Raw genomic sequence first — 18,304 nt, forward strand, 5'->3', positions numbered from 1 at the left:
GCTCTCCTCCGACACCCTCTCTGCCGCTGCCCCTGCCCCTGCCACTGCAGCTGGAGCATCTGATCAGCTAGGACCCCCTTTTAGGTACAGATCAAGGTGTCCTCCTGCTCTCCCCCTCCGGATGGATGGACACTGTCCTCCCTGCCCTGCATCTCTTTAGAAACGGACTGCCTCCACCCAGGTCTCTCTGGACTGCGCTTACATAGATAGAGCTGTCTTGCTTTTGCATTAACTCCTTAAGCAACGGGAGCTTTTCTCTTCCAGAAGACACTGGCTACCAGATAAACTCAGTGGGAGGGCACAGCAGGGTGTTCTAACGTAGGGAGAAACAGAAAATGCCCCATTTGCTTTAAAAATTAAGAACACAGAACACAACACTATTAAAAATAGAACTGAGGCCTGATAATAATTTCATTTTATCCTTTGGCTGATGTCAGCTGAGACAAAGAGGAAAGAAGAAAGAAACCAGAAAGTGAAAAGGTAGACAGTTTCAAGGAACAAAGATGTAGGGGCCAGCTAGATGGCTCAGTTGGTAAAGGAGCTTGCTGCCAAGCCTGACAATTGGAATTCAGTCCTCGGGCGCTACATGGTGAAAGCAGAGAACCGACTCTTCCAAGTTGTCCTCTGACCTTCACACACATGACATGTCATGGACACTCTCACAAACATATATGCACAGAAAACAAACATATATATTGTAAATTTTTAAAAGTAAACAGACACACGTCGTCGATGCAGGTGGATGGAAAAAAATCAACAAATCCATCCACCAAGGGAATGGGAAAAAAACAAGAAGTGGGTGAGAATTGACAGCCATCTAGGGAAGAGAGGAGAAAAGACAAACAACCACCTAGTCAGAGGCAGAGGAGAGATTCCTCAGCCACTCACCTCTATCCCGCGCCCCCTGAGGCATCCTTCCCTGCTCACTGATCTGAGGCCTGTTGTGGTTTTTTTTTTTTTCAACTGAAGTGGAATGAAAAATATTCCCTCTCTCCATCAGCTCTGCAAGGCCTCACTAACACTTGGGCCCTTTCTGAGAGGCAGGAGGCAACACTGGGTAACTAATAACTTCCCTCAGGGAAAGGAGAGGAGAGGACAGCAGGCCAAGGAGCTCCTGACCCCTCAGGCCCTGCCCACCTACCCGCTTCTGGGTACAGCGCAGGATGAGGAAGGTCTCAATGCTGTGCTCCTTGAGGTAGGCATTGCGCTCACCACCACAGCCTGGCTCCACCTCATAGTCCCCATTCAGGTAGTTGAGTGTGGCCTTGGTGATGTGGATGCGTCTACAGTGGGGGAAGGGCAGAAAGCCTGAGCTGGGAACCGAAGCCCCGCCCTGATGTCATTCAAACCTCGAAGCAGAATCTCTGGCTCCAATGGCTCTCTCCACCATACATGTGATCAAAACGACACTCCCAGGTCACTTCCGGGCTCACCCACAGCACCCAGCCCCTCTCAGCCTCACCTAGCATGACTGAGCCATTGGCAGCCTACCTAAGAAACATGCCTCTGATCTTACAAACTTCTTCCTTTCTTTCTTTCTTTCTTTCTTTCTTTCTTTCTTTCTTTCTTTCTTTCTTTCTTTCTTTCTTTCTTTCTTTCTTTCTAAGTATGTATACAGTGTTCTGCCTGCATGTATGCCTGCAGGCCAGAAGAGGGCACCAGATTACATTATAGGTGGTTGTGAGCCACCATGTGGTTGCTGGGAGTTGAACTCAGGACCTTTGGAAGAGCAGCCAGGGCTCTTAACCTCTGAGCCATCTCTCCAGCCCCACAAACCTCATACTTGCTCAGAAGCCAGCAATAGTTCCTGCCACCACAAGCTGGAGTCTAAATCCCCAGCCTAACACCTAGGTCCCTCCTAGCCACTGGCTGCTTCTTCTGGCTGCCCCTAAAAAACGATGTGAGCTACTTCTGTCCACTGTGTCTTCCCACATCTGTGTCCTCCCCACATCACCCCTGCCCAGATATCCACCCAGCTGATGCTGCCAGAGTCCTGTAGGTTACTGGTCTCTGTCCTCTGAAATAGCCTATTCTCTACCACAGTTCACAAGCTACCATTTATCACATAGGATCTGGTCACAACATTCCCTCCATGTGTGTGCACATGAGCATGCGCACACACACACACACACACATGAAATCTCTAATCCCATCTGCCCCAGTGTGCCTGCTTCTTCTGCCTCCTCCAATCCCATATCATGACAGCCTCTCCTGGGTGAGAATGAGTCGGAAGGGAACTTTGGGTCTCTACCTGCACCTCCCCAGCCCCCACTTACCCTGCTTTGCCACCAGCTTCCATGTGGTTGGCCAGAGTGACATCGTTAGACCACACGTCGAACTGCCACTTTCTGAGACCAAGGACACCGCAGTGTACTCTCCCACTGTGAATTCCCACACGCATGTTCACGTTCACCCCTGTCACTTCCCGGACCAACCTGGGGATGAAGCAGGGGTAAGGCTGGGAGAGGGTCAGGGGCTAGGCATACAGAGCAGGGGTGAGGCTGGAAGGAGGGGCTGAGGTGAAAGGGGAGTTGGGAGGTGCAGGGGTCAAAGACCCATTTCTCTCTGATCCAGCCTAAATAGAGTCTAAACCGGTCAACCCGAAGGGGACTGGCAGCTTGTGTTTGCTTGCATGTTCAGGTTAACCAAGGAAGTGCAGTTTCTTTCCTGGCCACAAGGTGGCAGGGTGCTGCATGCTAAAACCAAGTGCGCCCCCTCCCATCCCCCATCCCTATCCACCCTTTACCACTGCCACTGCCACTCTGACTGCTCAGAGAACTGTAAGTAGATTCTAGTGCTATCTTGAGCCCATGGGGGAGATGTAGTCACCCCAAACCCTAATCATACAATGCTCTGGAGGCAAGGTAGACTGGGCAAGGTAGACTGACTAGATAGTGGCTCTTCTTTTAGAGAAGGATTGTTACTTGGTTTTCATGGTGGGGGTGGCTGTAGGAGGACATAGGAGGTGAGTCTGGGAAAGTTCAGAGAATTCAGGTGCCCTTTGAACTACAGGAGACCGTGGTCCCAGCCACAGCTCCAAGTACGGAAGAGTGCCGGTAGATGGTGTGCGCCCTTTATAATCTCCCATGCTGAGGGAGCAGAAGAGGAAGAGTTCTCCACCTGTATCTGGGGCTCACGGTCTGCTTAGGGTCTGCAGGAAAACATTCAGGAGTTGGGGAAGGGTCAATACACAAGTTTGCACTTTTTAGAAACCAGCCTTCCCTGACTCAGCAAGCAGTGAGACTAGCAAGTCAAACTTGGTCTGCTGGGAGGGCTCACCCAGACCAGGCTTGCCCCAGTCCTACCTGTCAGGCCACCTGCCCTCCACTCTGCCTATCTGCAGGAAAGCCTGGGCACTCTTCTCTTGTCCTGGGATCAAATCCCATCCAAAAAAAAAAAAAAAAAAAATCCCATCCACACTGGAGAAGTCCCTTCAGCCCAGAGATGCCTCAGGACACTCCCTTGAGGATAACGACAGCTTGTTCTATTGTTTCTGTTTGCTACCTTGCTCCCTGCTTCCTGATGGTTCTGTGTTTGTTTGTTTGTTTGTTTTCAATCCCCTCAGTGAGCGCTGCCTCTCTCTGCAGGGGCTGTGTCTCTTACCTTGTGTGTCTCTCAGAGCAGCCAGGCCTTCCTGCCCAGCGCTGGCTGTACTTCAGTGCATGACTGTGTAGCCCAATCATGCTACATGAGAGACAGTCAGTAGAAGCAACTGTATCATACACAAATGGCCTACCATCTTCCTGGCCTGCCACTCTGACCTCTGACCTTACCAGGTTTTACTTTGTCACTATTCAGACTATTACAAAGTACAAAGTAACTGGATGCTTTCCCTGATCCAGATCCCTGGCTGGTAACATCATTTAGGTTGTCCATCCTTTTCAAAAAGGGAGGGCACCCTCCATGGCCAGGGACAAGCAAGCCTAGCCCAGGCTCTTTCTGCTATTGCTCACAGGAAGGATATATCATCTGCCATTCAATCCCTAGAGAGCTCCTTAGCCCAGAAGAGTCTTACTCTTGCACCTAGGAAGTAGAGCTAGTGTCTTTACATCAGCAATGGGGTGTGAGAAGCAGTGAGGTTTTAGAGGACAGGCCGTTGGCTCAGGCGTGGGCCCCTCCTGCCAGCTCTCCTTCGCCATGAGCCTCCCTTCCTCATGCCTCCTTCAAGAGTAGCCCACCAGGGAAAGGAAGGAGCCCCAGAGTACAGATGAACAGTGAGGTACTAGCCAGCAGCCTAACTGGGGGCCCTGGTTGCACCCCACTATTTCCCTCCCTCCATCAATTACTACAGAAGGTGGCTTGGTTCCCTGGGGATAAAGCCCTGAGGTAGGCACTTACGAGATGGCCTCGATCATGTCCATTCCCATCTCCACGCAGCAGTGGGCGTGGTCGGCTCTGGCTTCAGGCAGCCCGGAGACGCAGTAGTAACAATCCCCCAGGATCTTAATCCGTAAACAGTGATTCTCCTGGAAAGCAAATTAGTTTTTAAAAACCCAAACTAGTGGGAAAGAGAGTGGGAGGGAAAGAAATGAGAAACAGAAAGTCACTCATGCTTGGAGTAAGCTGCCTTCCGGAGAAGTGGGCACAGCCCTGTGTCTGTCAGGGCAGGGATTGGTCACAGTCAGCGGTGGTACAGGAGAGGTGGGACAGGGAGGGTAATGACTAGAGACAGGCACTGCAGCCCTTAAGGAGGCAGCATGGCCCAGGAGCTGGAGCTCTTCCTCCTCTCTCCCCTCTCCCCCCACCTCCTCCCTCCTCTCCTCTCTCCCCTCTCCTCTCTCTCCTCCCCTCTCCTCTCCTCTCCCATCTTTTCTTTTTTGTTTGGGCAAGCATCTCAGGTCCCACTCCTTACCCCAGAAGCAGACCTCTGACTCTTGCAATTTTATCAACAGTTTTGATTCTTGTTATAAAAAAAAAGACTGAAGCAGACAGAAACGAGCTTGAGCCAAAAACCCACATGACCCTCAGCCTGCCTGAGATGTTTATCAAAGGGAATGTTCAGCTATGCCAGCAAACACATGAGAGAGTGCCAAGAAGCCGCCAGAGCTGAGCACCTGCCCAACACCACCACTGCTTTGAGGCAGGTGGAAGAGCCCCAGGAGGGCAGGGAGGCAGGTCAACACCAATGCCTGACTGGGAGTGAGATGGCTGGCCGTTATTATCAGTTACAGCAGATGCTTGACTCTGACTCCATGCTACTCTATGAAGCTGGGGCAGTGGAAGACGGGAGCCCGTGAAGTGCACCCAACACTCAGATGAGAGCCATGCCCCCATCTACCTTGTTCAACATCAGTGATGGGAAACTGCCATCTCACCCTCAGAGGCCGCAGAAAGCCCCTGATTACACTAGTCACTTGTCCACATTCTGTCTATAAACAGGGTGCCCGTGGATACTGTAGTAAGTGGCTACTCACATGACAGGACCCCACAGAGGCTCAGTCTGGACAAGAATGAGTGAAAACAGAGACAGACCTACTGACTGAGTTGTCTTGGTTGCCACTCCCTGCTATGAGGGGTCACTTCCATTTTTGTCCAAGTGCTGGTGAACTCTCTTTCTGGAAGCCTCTAGGGATGACACCTATATGCTTACAGGCTAGGTGAAAATTCAGATTCCATCCCTTCAGCCAACCTCTTCAGGGATGCAGATGTGTAGCCCCTAATGCGCCCAGGTAAACAGATAATCAGATTTCGCTGCAGGGATGGGCGCTATGGCCTGCAGGCAGGCATGGAGATAGCCCTTCACATTCCCTCACAGCCAGGGGTGATGGCTCCAACTGTCTCACCAGAGGTGCTGTGGGTCGTGAGGACACACTCTGCAGCCTGACTGATTTCTCTGCCCAACACCAGTCTCCACTAAGCAGAGTAAAATCCTGGATTACTGTCCTCAACCTCAGGGCCCTCCCCTGACAGACTAGTCCAGGCCACCCGCTGGCTCACACTCAAGGTGACTCACCGCAGCCAACTTGTCAAAGCGGGCGAAGAGCTCATTGAGGGTCATGACCAGTTCTTGGGCAGTACACTGGGATGCCAGGCTGGTGAAGCCCTCGATGTCAGCAAACAGGATGCTGGGAGACAGGAAGAAGAAGACTTGCTATATAGGTTAGATGATGTCTGTCTACCACATAGGTAAATCCTAGTGTCCATTGTAAGGGTGTTAGGAGCAGGGCCTTGGAGAGATGGAAAGCCTGTGAGGGTGGGGCCTTGTGAATGGATCAGTGGCCCGTGGGAAGGAAGAATAGGTGAGCTTTCTTCCTGGCTCTGCTACCATGAGATTATGAAAACAGACTAGAAGATGGCCCTCACCAGAGCCCACCCATGTTGGCACCATGGACTCAGGCTTCTAGGCCCCAGAAACGGGAGTTGTTTCTGAGCCGCCCAGTGTGGTACCTGTCACAGAAGCCTGGACAGATGAAGACAGGCCTCTGTGAGGGAGTAAAGTGGGGAATGTATCATGGACCTTGGGAGTGCCTCAGGCTCTAGGATGATTTACAGGCTACAAGATTCCTGGGAGACTTGTTATAGTTAGGCTTTCTATTGCTGTGCTAAAACATCAGGACCAAAAGCAACTTGGGGAAGAAATTCCTTCTTACTTGCCATAGTCTGTCACTGAGTGTGAGAACTCAGGGCAGGGACCTGAGGCAGGAACTGGAACAGGGGCCACAAAAGGACACTGCTTACCATCGTGATACCAGCCATGATGGGTCAGCCCCTCCCATATGAAATATTTGTTGAGGAAATGCCCTACAGACTTGTCTATAGGCCAATCTCATGGAGGCATTTTTCTCGTTCTAGATATGTATAGGTTTGTGTCAAGTTAACAAAAACAAACAAACAAACAAACACCAACCAGGAAAAGACTCCCAAATGGCTGCTGGTTAGGGACAAAGGTACAGGCCTCTCCTACTACCTGGGGAACCCCTGATCCTGTCCTGCTGAACTTTCCCTGTGTTCTCACTTCCAGGCAGGACAATGGGAGGCAGACAGTGCAGAACTTTCTGAGCATCATCCCTGCCACCCCAGCCCCATCCATAGTGACTTTACAGGGCTGCCCCAACCCACAGGGGGTCTGGGTATGAGAGACTTTTACACACTGCCCTGGGAAGTGTGGGCCAGAACAGAGCCTGCTCGCCCTGCAGATTTTCACTTCCCAGTCTTAAGTGGACCTCAAGTCTGCCACCCCAGGGGGCCCTTTAGAAAGGACAGTCTGAGAAAGGTCAGGGAAGGACAGAGGTAGACACCCACCCTTGCCATCACCTGAAGTCCCCAGGTTCTCCTGCTGGGGCCGTAGCCTCATCATCCAGAGGTGCCCTCAGCCACGCCAGCCAGCTGGGGCTCTGGGGCTCATTCTTGTTTGCACCTATCCTTTAATTTGAAAATCGCTTTTCCTTCAAAACCGACCACACGAGGGAAGGTCTCAAGGTCACAGTGTATAAGGGCCCCTACATGTTTGCTTTCTTAAGAGGGATACAAAAATTTTCTAACTCTCATAGACTAATATGTGTCTGGTAGAAAAGCTCTGTGCCCCCACACCAGGGACTGGGCCTCAGAGGAGAGGTAGAGACCATATAGTAGACCATAGTAGACTAAAGTAGACCCTACCTCCAAGTCTGTGCTCTCCCCAACACACTTTCCTGAGGCTCCAGGACCCACAGACTTCAAAATTAAGAATGCATAGCCAAATATATTTTTGTAATTTTATTCCAAATGTCTACTGATACATTGAGTGTGTCCTTTATTTACTTATTTATAATTAAAATTTATAATTTATAATTATAATTTATAATTAAAATTCTCACTTGTATGTGAGAATATGTACGTGTTTATATGTATGAGTTCATGTACATGCACACATGGGTGGGGCGTGCATGTAACAGGCATCTTTCTTAGTCATTCTTCATGTCAGTTTTGAGACAGGGTTTCTCACTGAACTTGGAGCTTGCCCATTTGTCAGACTGGCTGGCCAGCAAGCCCCAAGCACCCTCTAGTCTCCAGCTCTTGACGGCAGGTATAGATTGTTTTGTCCAGAGTTTTGCAGGGGAACTGGGGATGCCCCATTCTTGAACAGACTTCATGACTGAGCTATCCCTCCAGCCCATCCTTTTACCTACCGAGCATGAATGTTGTGACTATTAACAGGGCATGGAGTTATGCTACATATGTAGGGTGGAATGATCAATTGCAGGCAGAGTACCACACCTACATCACCTTAAGGAGTCCATCACTTTGTCCTCCAACTGAACCAGCCTGTACTGTTAAATAGAATGCGTCTTTCGTCGTGATGCTCTCTGTGGCCTTTCTGACCCTCCCAGGGCTAGTCAGGTCCCAGAGATAGTGAACAGCTTACCTTAGTGCATACTTCTTACATGCAGACTAGCCAAGTGAGAGGTCCCAACCCCCCTGCAGACTCTGCTTACCTATGGAGAGCTAAGGGGCATCTTGGGATAACTCCCATACTCCAGTGGTCCCTGGAATTATCCAAACTGGCCAATCAAGAACTTCTTCACCCCATACCACTTCCTTTCTCAAGAAAGCACAATAAAGGCTCTGGACTGCATTTTCCTTTCTTCTCCAAAATAAATATTTTATTTATTATTTTGTTACCATATTTATTAATGTAACTAACTTAATAATGTATATATATATTTTAAAGAACAGTATTCTGAATACATTGAAGCTGTAGCACCTGAGGCCCTGGATTCTATCCCCAGCAGCACAAAGTAAAATAATATAATACACATTAATATATCCCTTTATGCCCCTACATACATTCATTCCAGACTCACACCTACCCTATGAGGTTTGCACTTGCTTTTAAGAGAAGGAAATTAAAGCACAGAAATATTGACTCACCAGCCCAAGGCCACACAGGTAAGCTCACTCCAAAAGTGTACCTGTTACGTGGTCTGTCAGCCATAGTCACTCAGAGTCACAACATCCTGTAGTGCCCCAGCAATGACTATGGGGGACATTTCTCACGGTTGCTCACAAACCCACAGAGCAAGCTATCAGGGTGCATGGTAGCAGGCTGGGCTACCAGGAAAGGCATCCTGGGGTCTGGGCCAGGTTATCCCAGAGAAAAAACATTGGAGCAGTCACCAGTGTTTGTCTGGGCTCCTCCAACCCCTCATCCCCGAGTTCCAATCTAGGCCAACAGTACTGACTGCAGAATAACGGTCAGAGGGGGGGGAGAGGGATGGGTAAGACAGGCCACAGATGAGCGAGGACAAGGAGAAAGGTGTGGACATCAGATGGCTGCCCCCTGGGCTGTCTTGGTTGTGGATGAGGGATGAATGGGATTGTGGGGTCTCACAAACTCTGGTACTTGAGGGAGGCTGCTGCTAGGAGACAGTATTCTGCCTCCTCATTCTTTCTTCACCACTGATTCTCAGGTGGGGAGAAGGAAGTCTCAATCTCTATAAGAACACTGGCTACATTCTTATTCCAGATTTTTTTTTCCCTCTCCTAGGAAATCAAAACCAATAGCAACTGGGGTCAAGACCAGTTGGACATAAGCCAAGAAAGCGGTGAGCCTCTCTGCTTAGCTATCATCTTGTTTTAATTTTAGATTCAACAGGCACCACACTCACTGGCGGGATGCCTCTAAGACCCTACAATAGGCTAGAAAGCCCCTTTGCCCTGCAGAAGCAGGACTACCATGGGGCCAGGTGACCCAAGCTCCAGGCAGAGCAGAAGAGAGAATGACAAAGAGGATAGCTCCAGAAACAGAAGGCAGAGGTGTGTAACCTTAAGGCTTTTTCAAACCAAAGGTCACTGAGCTACCCACAGGGGACAGGCCTCTGGCCACCCACAGAAGTCCCTGCCAGCTATGTGAGCTCTTTTCTCCATCACTACCCTTACCGGCATGGATCAGCAGTCCGCAGTCCCTGGGCTGGTGTCCCTTGGGATCCCCTGGGGAGCTTTCCTGTGGAGAGGCCTCAGAGCTCCAGCCCTAGGGATTCCAACTTAATCCATCAGGGGTGAGGCTCTTCTGCAGTGATTGTTTTATTGTTGGTCTGTTTTATTTGAAGCTTCTCGGGTGATTCCAATATGCAGCTAGAAATGAGACCCGCTGCACTGGTTTAAATAGCAGCTTCTCCACAGGATCCCAGCACCCCGAATTAGACACGTACCCCTCACTTAGGTGCACTGTCCTTCTCCCCCACATCTTTCTCCATTGCACTTTAACCATTCAATGCACAGTAGTTCCCTCTTAGCCACTCTTTGCCTTCCACCATTTAGTTGCCTACAGCCAACTGTAGTCTGAAACCATCCTGTGTAAACTCTAAAAATAAACACTTGGTGGGTTCCAAATGGCATGCCTTTCTGCGTAATTTGAGGAAATCTTTCCTTTCCACTCAGTCTCACCTGGGCCTGAGTCATCTCTTCTATCTGGCAATGAGTCCACACTGTGTGCTGCCGGCCCAGCGGGAACCTAGTGGTGGTCTCCGCTATCAGATCCACTGCTGTGACGATCACAGTGCCCTGTTAGGAAGCCTTATTTGACTTTACAGTGGCTCCAAAGCTCAAGAATAGAGAGAGATGCTGGCAGTGCCAAAGAGGAGCTGTAAAGGCTCCTTTTAATTAAGTTAAAAGTTGAAGTTTATTGTAGTTTATTGGGAACAGAGAGAACACTGCATAGTCAGGGTTCTAGACCATCTGAAGGACAGTCCCTCTCTACTGGGGATCTGGGAAAGCAAGCTCCGTGTATCAGGGGGATCACTGCACCTAACACTATGGCTGGTACTTATTCTATTCTTGTCTACCTCCTCTAACTGCAACGTGAGATCTTTGAGGAAGGGATTCTCATCACATTCACTGTTATATCCCAGTTTCTGCAGAATTTGCAGCTGAAGGACTGACTGAACACAGGCTCTGTCTGCTTTGCCCTCAGCTTGACCCCCACCCCCAAAACTGGGCAATAACCCCTACATCACAGGTACCCATATTAGTTTAAATGCTTGCCATTACAAAGTTGCAGAAATGTCAGAGATGCATGTCCCTGTAGTTCTGGGACTGGAAGTCTGAAGTCAAGGCTCTGGTGGGGTCAGGGTCACACTCCCCTTGAGACTTGTGCTTCCTCTGGAGTGGCTGTCAATCTTTGACATTCCTAAGTCAGAGGCTGCGCTATTCAGGTCTTTTCTTTCAGTGTGTGCTGGCCCTTCACTTCTCTCATAACGACACAAGTCATACTTCTATGACAAGTACAAGTGAACCTTAGCCTGTAGGCTCTGTGAAGCTCCTACTGTAGAGCCTCTTACCTGTGGGCTTCTGCTCCAAATCCCTTAACGCACACCCGAGGTCATGGAGAATCCCGAGCCTGTGTTTATCATTCACACAGGTACATGTGATAAACTTTAACAGATGACTTAGACATAACAAGAGGTCAGTGATAAAAATGGTACAGTATAACAATATACTGTAGCAAGAGGTATATAAACGTGCTCTCTCTCTCTCTCTCTCTCTCTCTCTCTCTCTCTCTCCCTCCCTCCCTCCCTCCCTCCCTTCCCCCCTCTCTTCCTTACTGTGCTACTTAGCTCCCCTCTCGCTGATGCATATGGCTGGCCCTAGCTAGCCTAAACCGTGGAACGCAACATCTTAGATAAAGAGGTCACATTTATAAGTACTGGGGTCAACACTTCAGTTTATCTTCTATGGAGACATAGTTCAGGCCATAGCAATGCCTGATGCTGGTTTATTGAAAGGAAGAGAGAATGGTCATGACTTGAGAACAAGCAAGAGAACATATCCTGAGCTCCCCTTCTGCCTCATGGGACCTCCTGGGATCACAGCATGCCACTTCAGAGAGGAGCCTATGACACTTGGGGTCTGTCCCCTGCAGGCCTCACAAAATCAGTAGGACACAGTTCTCAAGACCAGAAGACAGTGTGATTATCACCAGTGAAGTTTAGAAACCTGAGCTCTCTCCAGCTGCTGGGAGTCTTCTCTGAGGCTCTCTCAGAGGGGAGGGCAGGTACTCACAGCCACCCCAGGAGCCATGCTGAGCTGGACTTCTAACGTGGGTTGGGAGAATCTCATACAAAGTCTCCTGGGCCCTCACTCTTACCCCCAAAACCTCTCTGGCCAATCTGTGGAGACTGCTACTTGTATTCACATCTACACTGTCAGGGTTAAAGCCTATTCTCTGAGGGTTGTTGTTGTTGTTGTTGTTGTTTTGTAGGAAGATTTTGCTTTATGACTATTCCTTATGGAGGCACCTGTGTTTCATAGGGTCTCAACACAGACTACCTGCTCTGGGGTCTGAGTTTCCTGGCCACATCACTGACAATTCTAAAGCCACTTTACAGCCCAGCACCACATCCAGACAAGCAGAAAGATGTTAGCTCATGTGTTAACTCATGCAAGAGTTCCTCTTGGCCACACTAGTGGGTCTACAGCAGTTAGACACTGGGACCAGGCCCACATGGGGAGCATTTCACTAATGATCTATCCTCTGTCACTACCTAACTAGCCTGCCTTCTACAAATAGTCCCTCACAGCCCTGCTCTGTCCACAGGCCTTTTCCTTATGCTTGTTCCCTCTTACTGCCAAGAGACCTATGACTTATGAGTCATCAACATCTGGCCCAGCTCCTACACACAAGGCCACACCCTGCAGCACCACTGGGCACTTAGGACTGGGTAGGCTAGCAGGGCTAACAACTGTGTCCTGCTGGCCTTCCCAGTCAAGACAGAAGTGAAGAGTCTCAGCTCACCTTTTAAGATGCTGATAGCACTGGATCCAGAAGCACCATGAAGTGGTCCCACTATGTATAGGCAGAAAGGCTCAATGGCTAGGCCTGTGCAGGATGCCATTTCTTTGTGTCCAACAGAGCTGTCCCCCACCACACCCACATTCAATCTTTTCCAAATAACCCAGCCTGGAGGAGGCACTTGGGTTCATGGTCTTGTCAGGTAAAGGAGGGCAATAATCATTCATATCCATTGGGGGCAGATGTATTGGTATCAGTCAGAACTACCCAAGGCCCAGGCTGGAAAGGAAAGGGAAGATGACCAAGGACAGGACACTATCACATATAATGCCATCAAGGGGGAAATCTACCCCATAATGGCCACAGCTTCTCTACCCTGGCAAGGGCAGGAGACATCAAAGAGAAGACAGGGTACCTCAAATCAAGGCGTATCCTGCAACCCATTTTGCTAGCTAGCCCTGGGGCCTCCTGCAGATTCCAGGCCACCCACTACCCACATCCCATACACACAACAGAACCCAGTGGAATCTGTGGACACTCTTTCAGGGATGTGATAGGCTCAGGGAAATGCCTCTTAGAGGAGAGGTCCACAGAGGAGGCTGAACCAAGAACCAGCAACCGTCAACCAGATCTGTGTGAATTGCTTTTCTTCTCTACTCCGCCTACGTTTTCCAATTTCACTACAAAACATAATCCTTTATATAATAAAACGTTTATGTTTGAAAGGCTGAGAGCAAATCACCCTTTTTTTCCCTCTTAGAACCTGATTCTTACCCGCTTCTCTTCACCACGTCTTCCTTGACTTAGCCCACTCAGAATAATCCCCATGTCTGAGTTCTTAGTAGGATCTGACCCATAGGTCACACCTATTTGAACTTGTCTCAGAAACACAACTGGGCATGCTCAGCCATCAGTGCCTCTCTCTGCTCTGTCTCCTCCTCTTTCCTGGCTTGCCAGAACCTTGATTTTCAGAGTCCAGAGCTAAGACCTTGCTGATTGCTGGCTCTGTTTTCTGCTGGCCTTCATACTGTGTCCCAACACAAATGGGGGCCTTTAGTGAACCCCATGTGAGGAGAGGCTGAAGCCTTTGAGCCCTTGAGCATGTGCTGTCAGGAAGGCTGGAGTGAGGAAACCTGTGTAGGTCCCCCGCCCCCTCCCACCCAAATCATACCAGTTTACCATGTGAACCAGCAGCCCCACTTCTGGGCATATGCCCAGACCAAATTGAAAGCAGAAGTGTGAACAGTAACTGTTCACACACAAAGTAGCAGCATCACTTAAACCTGTAAAGGGTAGAAACATCCCAGGAGGCACCAGATGAAGAAAGGATAGGCAGAGTTCCATCTGCAAATAGAATATTACTCAGTTTGGATTTGGGAGAGAATCTTGACAAATGCCTCAACCTGTTTGGACTGTGAGACTGTTGGGCCAGGTGAGCCGAGCCAGTCATCAAAAGCACAAATTCTGTTTGATTCTACTTACATGAGATATCTAGAATAATCTAACTGATAAGGACAGAAAGAAGAAAGGTGGTTTCCGGAGCAGGGGTTGGGGACACAGGGATGTATTTAATGGCCACACAGTTTCAGTTTGGGAACTATGGCTCTGGATCTGGGGTGGCTGTCACCACTGGATATTGCTAATGTCACTTATCCTCACGAGGACAGATTTTAAACATGATAGATCTTATGCTATCATTTATTTATATGTGTATATATCTATGTGTGGGTATCTACATGAGCGTGCAGTTGCCCATAGAGGCCAGAATAGCGTGCTGGATTCCCTGGAGCTGAAGTTACAGGAAGTTGGGAGCTGCCAGATGTGGATACTGGGAACCAAACTCCATAAGAGCAGCAAGCTCTTGACAGTCGAGCTGTCGGTCTGGCCCCTTATGCTATACACATCTTAACACAACAGAATTGGCTGGCTTGCCCGGCCCGGTCATCTGCTCAGCTCTTATGCTCCCTTGGGGACTGGACAGTCCCTAAATAGTGCCCCTTTCATAGCAGCACCCGGCACACAGTAGGTTCTCAGTAAATGTTTACAAGACAAAGACCATTCGCAACCATAATTGATAAGGGATGGAGTTGGGCACACTTGTAGCATCAGGGTTGAGATGCCCACAGTCTACATGTCACATGACTGAGGATGAGACTGGAGGTGGCACTTTCCACACTCTCCCCCAGAAGGCACACTCCACCCATGGGTATCTGAGCAACTCAGACATGGTCCGTGATCATTATAATTCAGAACCACACCACACGGTGGCTGAGCCAGACGCTAGAGCAAACTGGGGAATGCAGCCATGTCCTTGAAGAAGACAAGAGAGAAGATAACCTTCAAGGGGGGGGAAGGGATTGGAAAGAGAGGGACTGGAGGGAGGAGGAGGTGTGGAGGGATCACCACAGCCCTTAAACGCAGGGAGAAGTCATACTAACTCATTTGAGGCCCAGCCTTGGCAGCCCCTGTACTGGACTCTTGCCAGAACCTCAGGGTCCGAGGCTACCAGGGAAGGAATCAGTGGGGCTCAGATTCAGCATCTCACATGAAACAGATAGGGACTGAGGCAAAGGCAAGCTACCTTGGAAAGAATATACTTCCTAGGAAGGGTCCATACCCGCTGGGGGGGGTAGCCTTCCATTCCTTCCTACAAGGAAAAGTCTAGAATGGCCTGGCTCATTCTATTACCTACCACCTTTAAAACCTTAGGAACTCTAGTATGAGTTAGAGGACTCAGGAGTGGGGTCACCCTCATGCAGAAGGGCCACAGTGGAATTCAGGTGTCCCTGGCATTCTCTGCCCCATGATCTTTGGAGTGGTGGATTACCACCTGAGCTTGAAGCTAGCCTGGCAGTCTTCACAGCCATCACAATAAATAGACTGCTAAGCAGGCTGGGTGTTGGGGGCTTTCCAGGCATGTAACTTTAAAGGTCTCCATTTGGTACTGTGGTGGTTTGAATGAAAATGGGCCCCATAGGCCCATAGGGGGAAGCACAATTAGGAGAGATGGCCTTGTTGGAGGAAGTGTGTCACTGGGAGGTGGGCTTGAGGTCTCAGATGCTTAAGCCAGGCCCACTGTCTCAGTCTCTTCCTGCTGCCCGCCAGTATGGATGCAGAAGTCTCAGCTACCTCTCCAGGACCAGTTTGCCTGTGTGCTGCCTTGTGTTGTTTCCCCCCCACCCCCACCCCCCAACCCCCATTGATAATTGACTGAACCTCTGAACCTGTAAGCCAACCCCAGTGAGATACTCCCTTATAAGAACTGCCTTGGTCATAGCATCTATTCACAGCAATAGAAACTCTAACTAAAACAGGTACCTTACCTCAAGTCACTACCAGAGACAGCATGTTAATTAACTTCAAGTCTCTCCAGAAACAGCATGTACCTTCAAATATCTCCAGAGATGATGTCCCTTAGCTTCAAGCCATGCCCCCTGTCTCTAGTGCATCTTGGAGTACAGCTCATGACTCCACAGATGAGGGCAGAGGTAACACATACATTAAACAGATGAACGAACACACACGTCCACCCCCAGGTTACATATGAGAAAGCAAAGCTCCAGTCAGGTGACCCACACACAATCCCACAGTTGACTGACAGGGCTGGCAGGTGTGTCATTCTCCTCCACGGAGACACTCCACAATGTGACCTCCTGGTAAGAGTGACCCAGGATGTCTGCATCTTTCTATTCTGTACCTGCTTCCTCTAGCTGAGTGCTTCTCAACCTGTGGGTCACGACCCCTATGGTGATCAAATGACCCTTTCACAGGGGTCACCTAAGACCACTGGGAAAACACAGACAATATACATTACTATTCATAACAGTAGCAAAATTGCAGTTATGAAGTAGCAATAGAAATCATTTTATGGTTGTGAGGGGGCGGTCACCACAACATGAAAAACTGCATTAAAAGGTTGCAGCGTTAGAAAGGTTGAGAACCATCAGTTCTCAACCCTCTGAGGCCTGATGTCCGGGCAGGAATAGAAACCCTATCTGAGCTGCCAGCCACGGAGGCTGACACAGCCCATCTGTCAATGTTCATCAGTCAGGAGAAGCATCTGGGATCTCATGCCACAGCCAGTGGTAGCCCAAGACCGAAGCAATCTAAGCTCCTTGGTCAGTTCCTGCTGGTACCCCAGGAGCCGTATGTTATGAGGTTGATTTACTTTCTTTGTGGCCTTGCTCTTGGTGGTGGCAGAGAGCAGCGTGCCATCATCCTCTCTAAATATTACAACTCCGCAGAGGATTAAAGAATGTGACTCATCACCCTTTCTTTCTCCAGCTAAGAACCCCAGGCCTTTCTCTGATTTCGGGTGGAATAACAATCCACACAACAAATAACAGCAACAATCATCACGGCTCCTGACTGCTGAGTACAGGAACTGTTAAGTGCTGTCTCCCCATTGTTCCACAGACTCTCAAACCGCAGTAAGCAGACACTGTTACTATTCCATGAGAGGCAGATGAGGAAATGGAGGTTCAGAGTGGCTCTGTGCCTTGTTCACGCAGTCTGTACATAGCCAAGATTTTTAAACCCAAGACCCAGGCCTTGCCTCTGTTCTCCATGGCTTCTCCCTGAGCCTGGCTCCCATGTGTTTTAAACTATGATGTCCACCATTACTATCTAATCTAAACTCCCACTCCAAATCTGGGGCAAGATTTGTGCCTCTCCCAAAAGCTGTATCCAGCCTAGGACCCAGAGAGGACCCCAGCAGGTTTGTATAACCATGGAACCCTAATGTCTGGTGTGTGCCATAGATAATCCCTCCCCAAAGACTTAAGCACTGCAATGTCTTCGTTCCCTTGAGCACTGCAATGTTTCGTCTTTTCTCTCCTCCCATCTCTTTGCTGATTGCTGCCATCGATCTGGCTTAACCTAGATAGAACCATCCACTGTGACAGGGGCCTAACTCGATACTGAGATAGCCCTGTGACTTTTCTCTTAATGACACGAAGTCACCGCAGGGTCTTTACAAGGGTACCTGATGCATGGGGCATCCCTTGAGAGTATCGCTGTGAACTGAGCAGGTGGGGTACCCCCTTGAGCAAACCTCTTTGCTGAGGGGCTGGGGCTATAAACCTGTGTCATGTTTCTCAGAACAGGTTCCCCCCCCCAGATTATCTGTGTAGACATCAGTGGAAGCTACTGGAAGGTCTGCTGAGCTCAGAGCAGCTAAAAGAAAGCACCTTTGTCCCCTGCAGGGGACAATGTCAGGTTGGTGAGCGTATGAAGACAGGATGCAGTCGAAGCTCAGGACCCAGCTCCAACATGTTGAGGCCACTTAAGGAACACCCCTCCCCACCCGAAACTCAAGCCTCTTGTGCCTGTCCTAACAGGCAGGGAAAGCTATTTCTCCCTGTGTCCCTAGATAGAGACCAGAAAGCATACGAGAGCCCAGGAGCTCCTCAACCATGTAGGTGGATATACACAGGATATATCACTATGCATACCAACACACAACACACACAGAGACACACACACAGAGACACACAGACACACACACATACACACACACACACAGAGAGACAGAGAAACAGAGAAACAGAGAGAGAGAGAGAGAGAGAGAGAGAGAGAGAGAGAGAGAGAGAGAGA

The 18,304-nt window shown here is 49.5% G+C and overlaps 1 protein-coding gene across 1 annotated transcript in view; it reads right to left on the reverse strand.

Moving 5' to 3' along the window:
* Adcy5 (adenylate cyclase 5) overlaps nucleotides 1–18,304 on the reverse strand; it is a 141,431-nt gene that overhangs the window by 26,478 nt on the left and 96,649 nt on the right. Inside the window, exons 4-7 of the mRNA XM_028752212.1 lie at nucleotides 5,954–6,065; nucleotides 4,339–4,466; nucleotides 2,277–2,435; nucleotides 1,142–1,283 (exon numbers count right to left, since the gene is read on the reverse strand). Coding sequence (XP_028608045.1) covers nucleotides 1,142–1,283; nucleotides 2,277–2,435; nucleotides 4,339–4,466; nucleotides 5,954–6,065 — 541 coding nt within the window. The remainder of the gene's footprint in view (nucleotides 1–1,141; nucleotides 1,284–2,276; nucleotides 2,436–4,338; nucleotides 4,467–5,953; nucleotides 6,066–18,304) is intronic.

This window comes from Grammomys surdaster, unplaced genomic scaffold (assembly GCF_004785775.1).
Source record: "Grammomys surdaster isolate TR1022 unplaced genomic scaffold, NIH_TR_1.0 125889, whole genome shotgun sequence".
In the NCBI taxonomy this organism is placed as follows: domain Eukaryota; kingdom Metazoa; phylum Chordata; class Mammalia; order Rodentia; family Muridae; genus Grammomys; species Grammomys surdaster.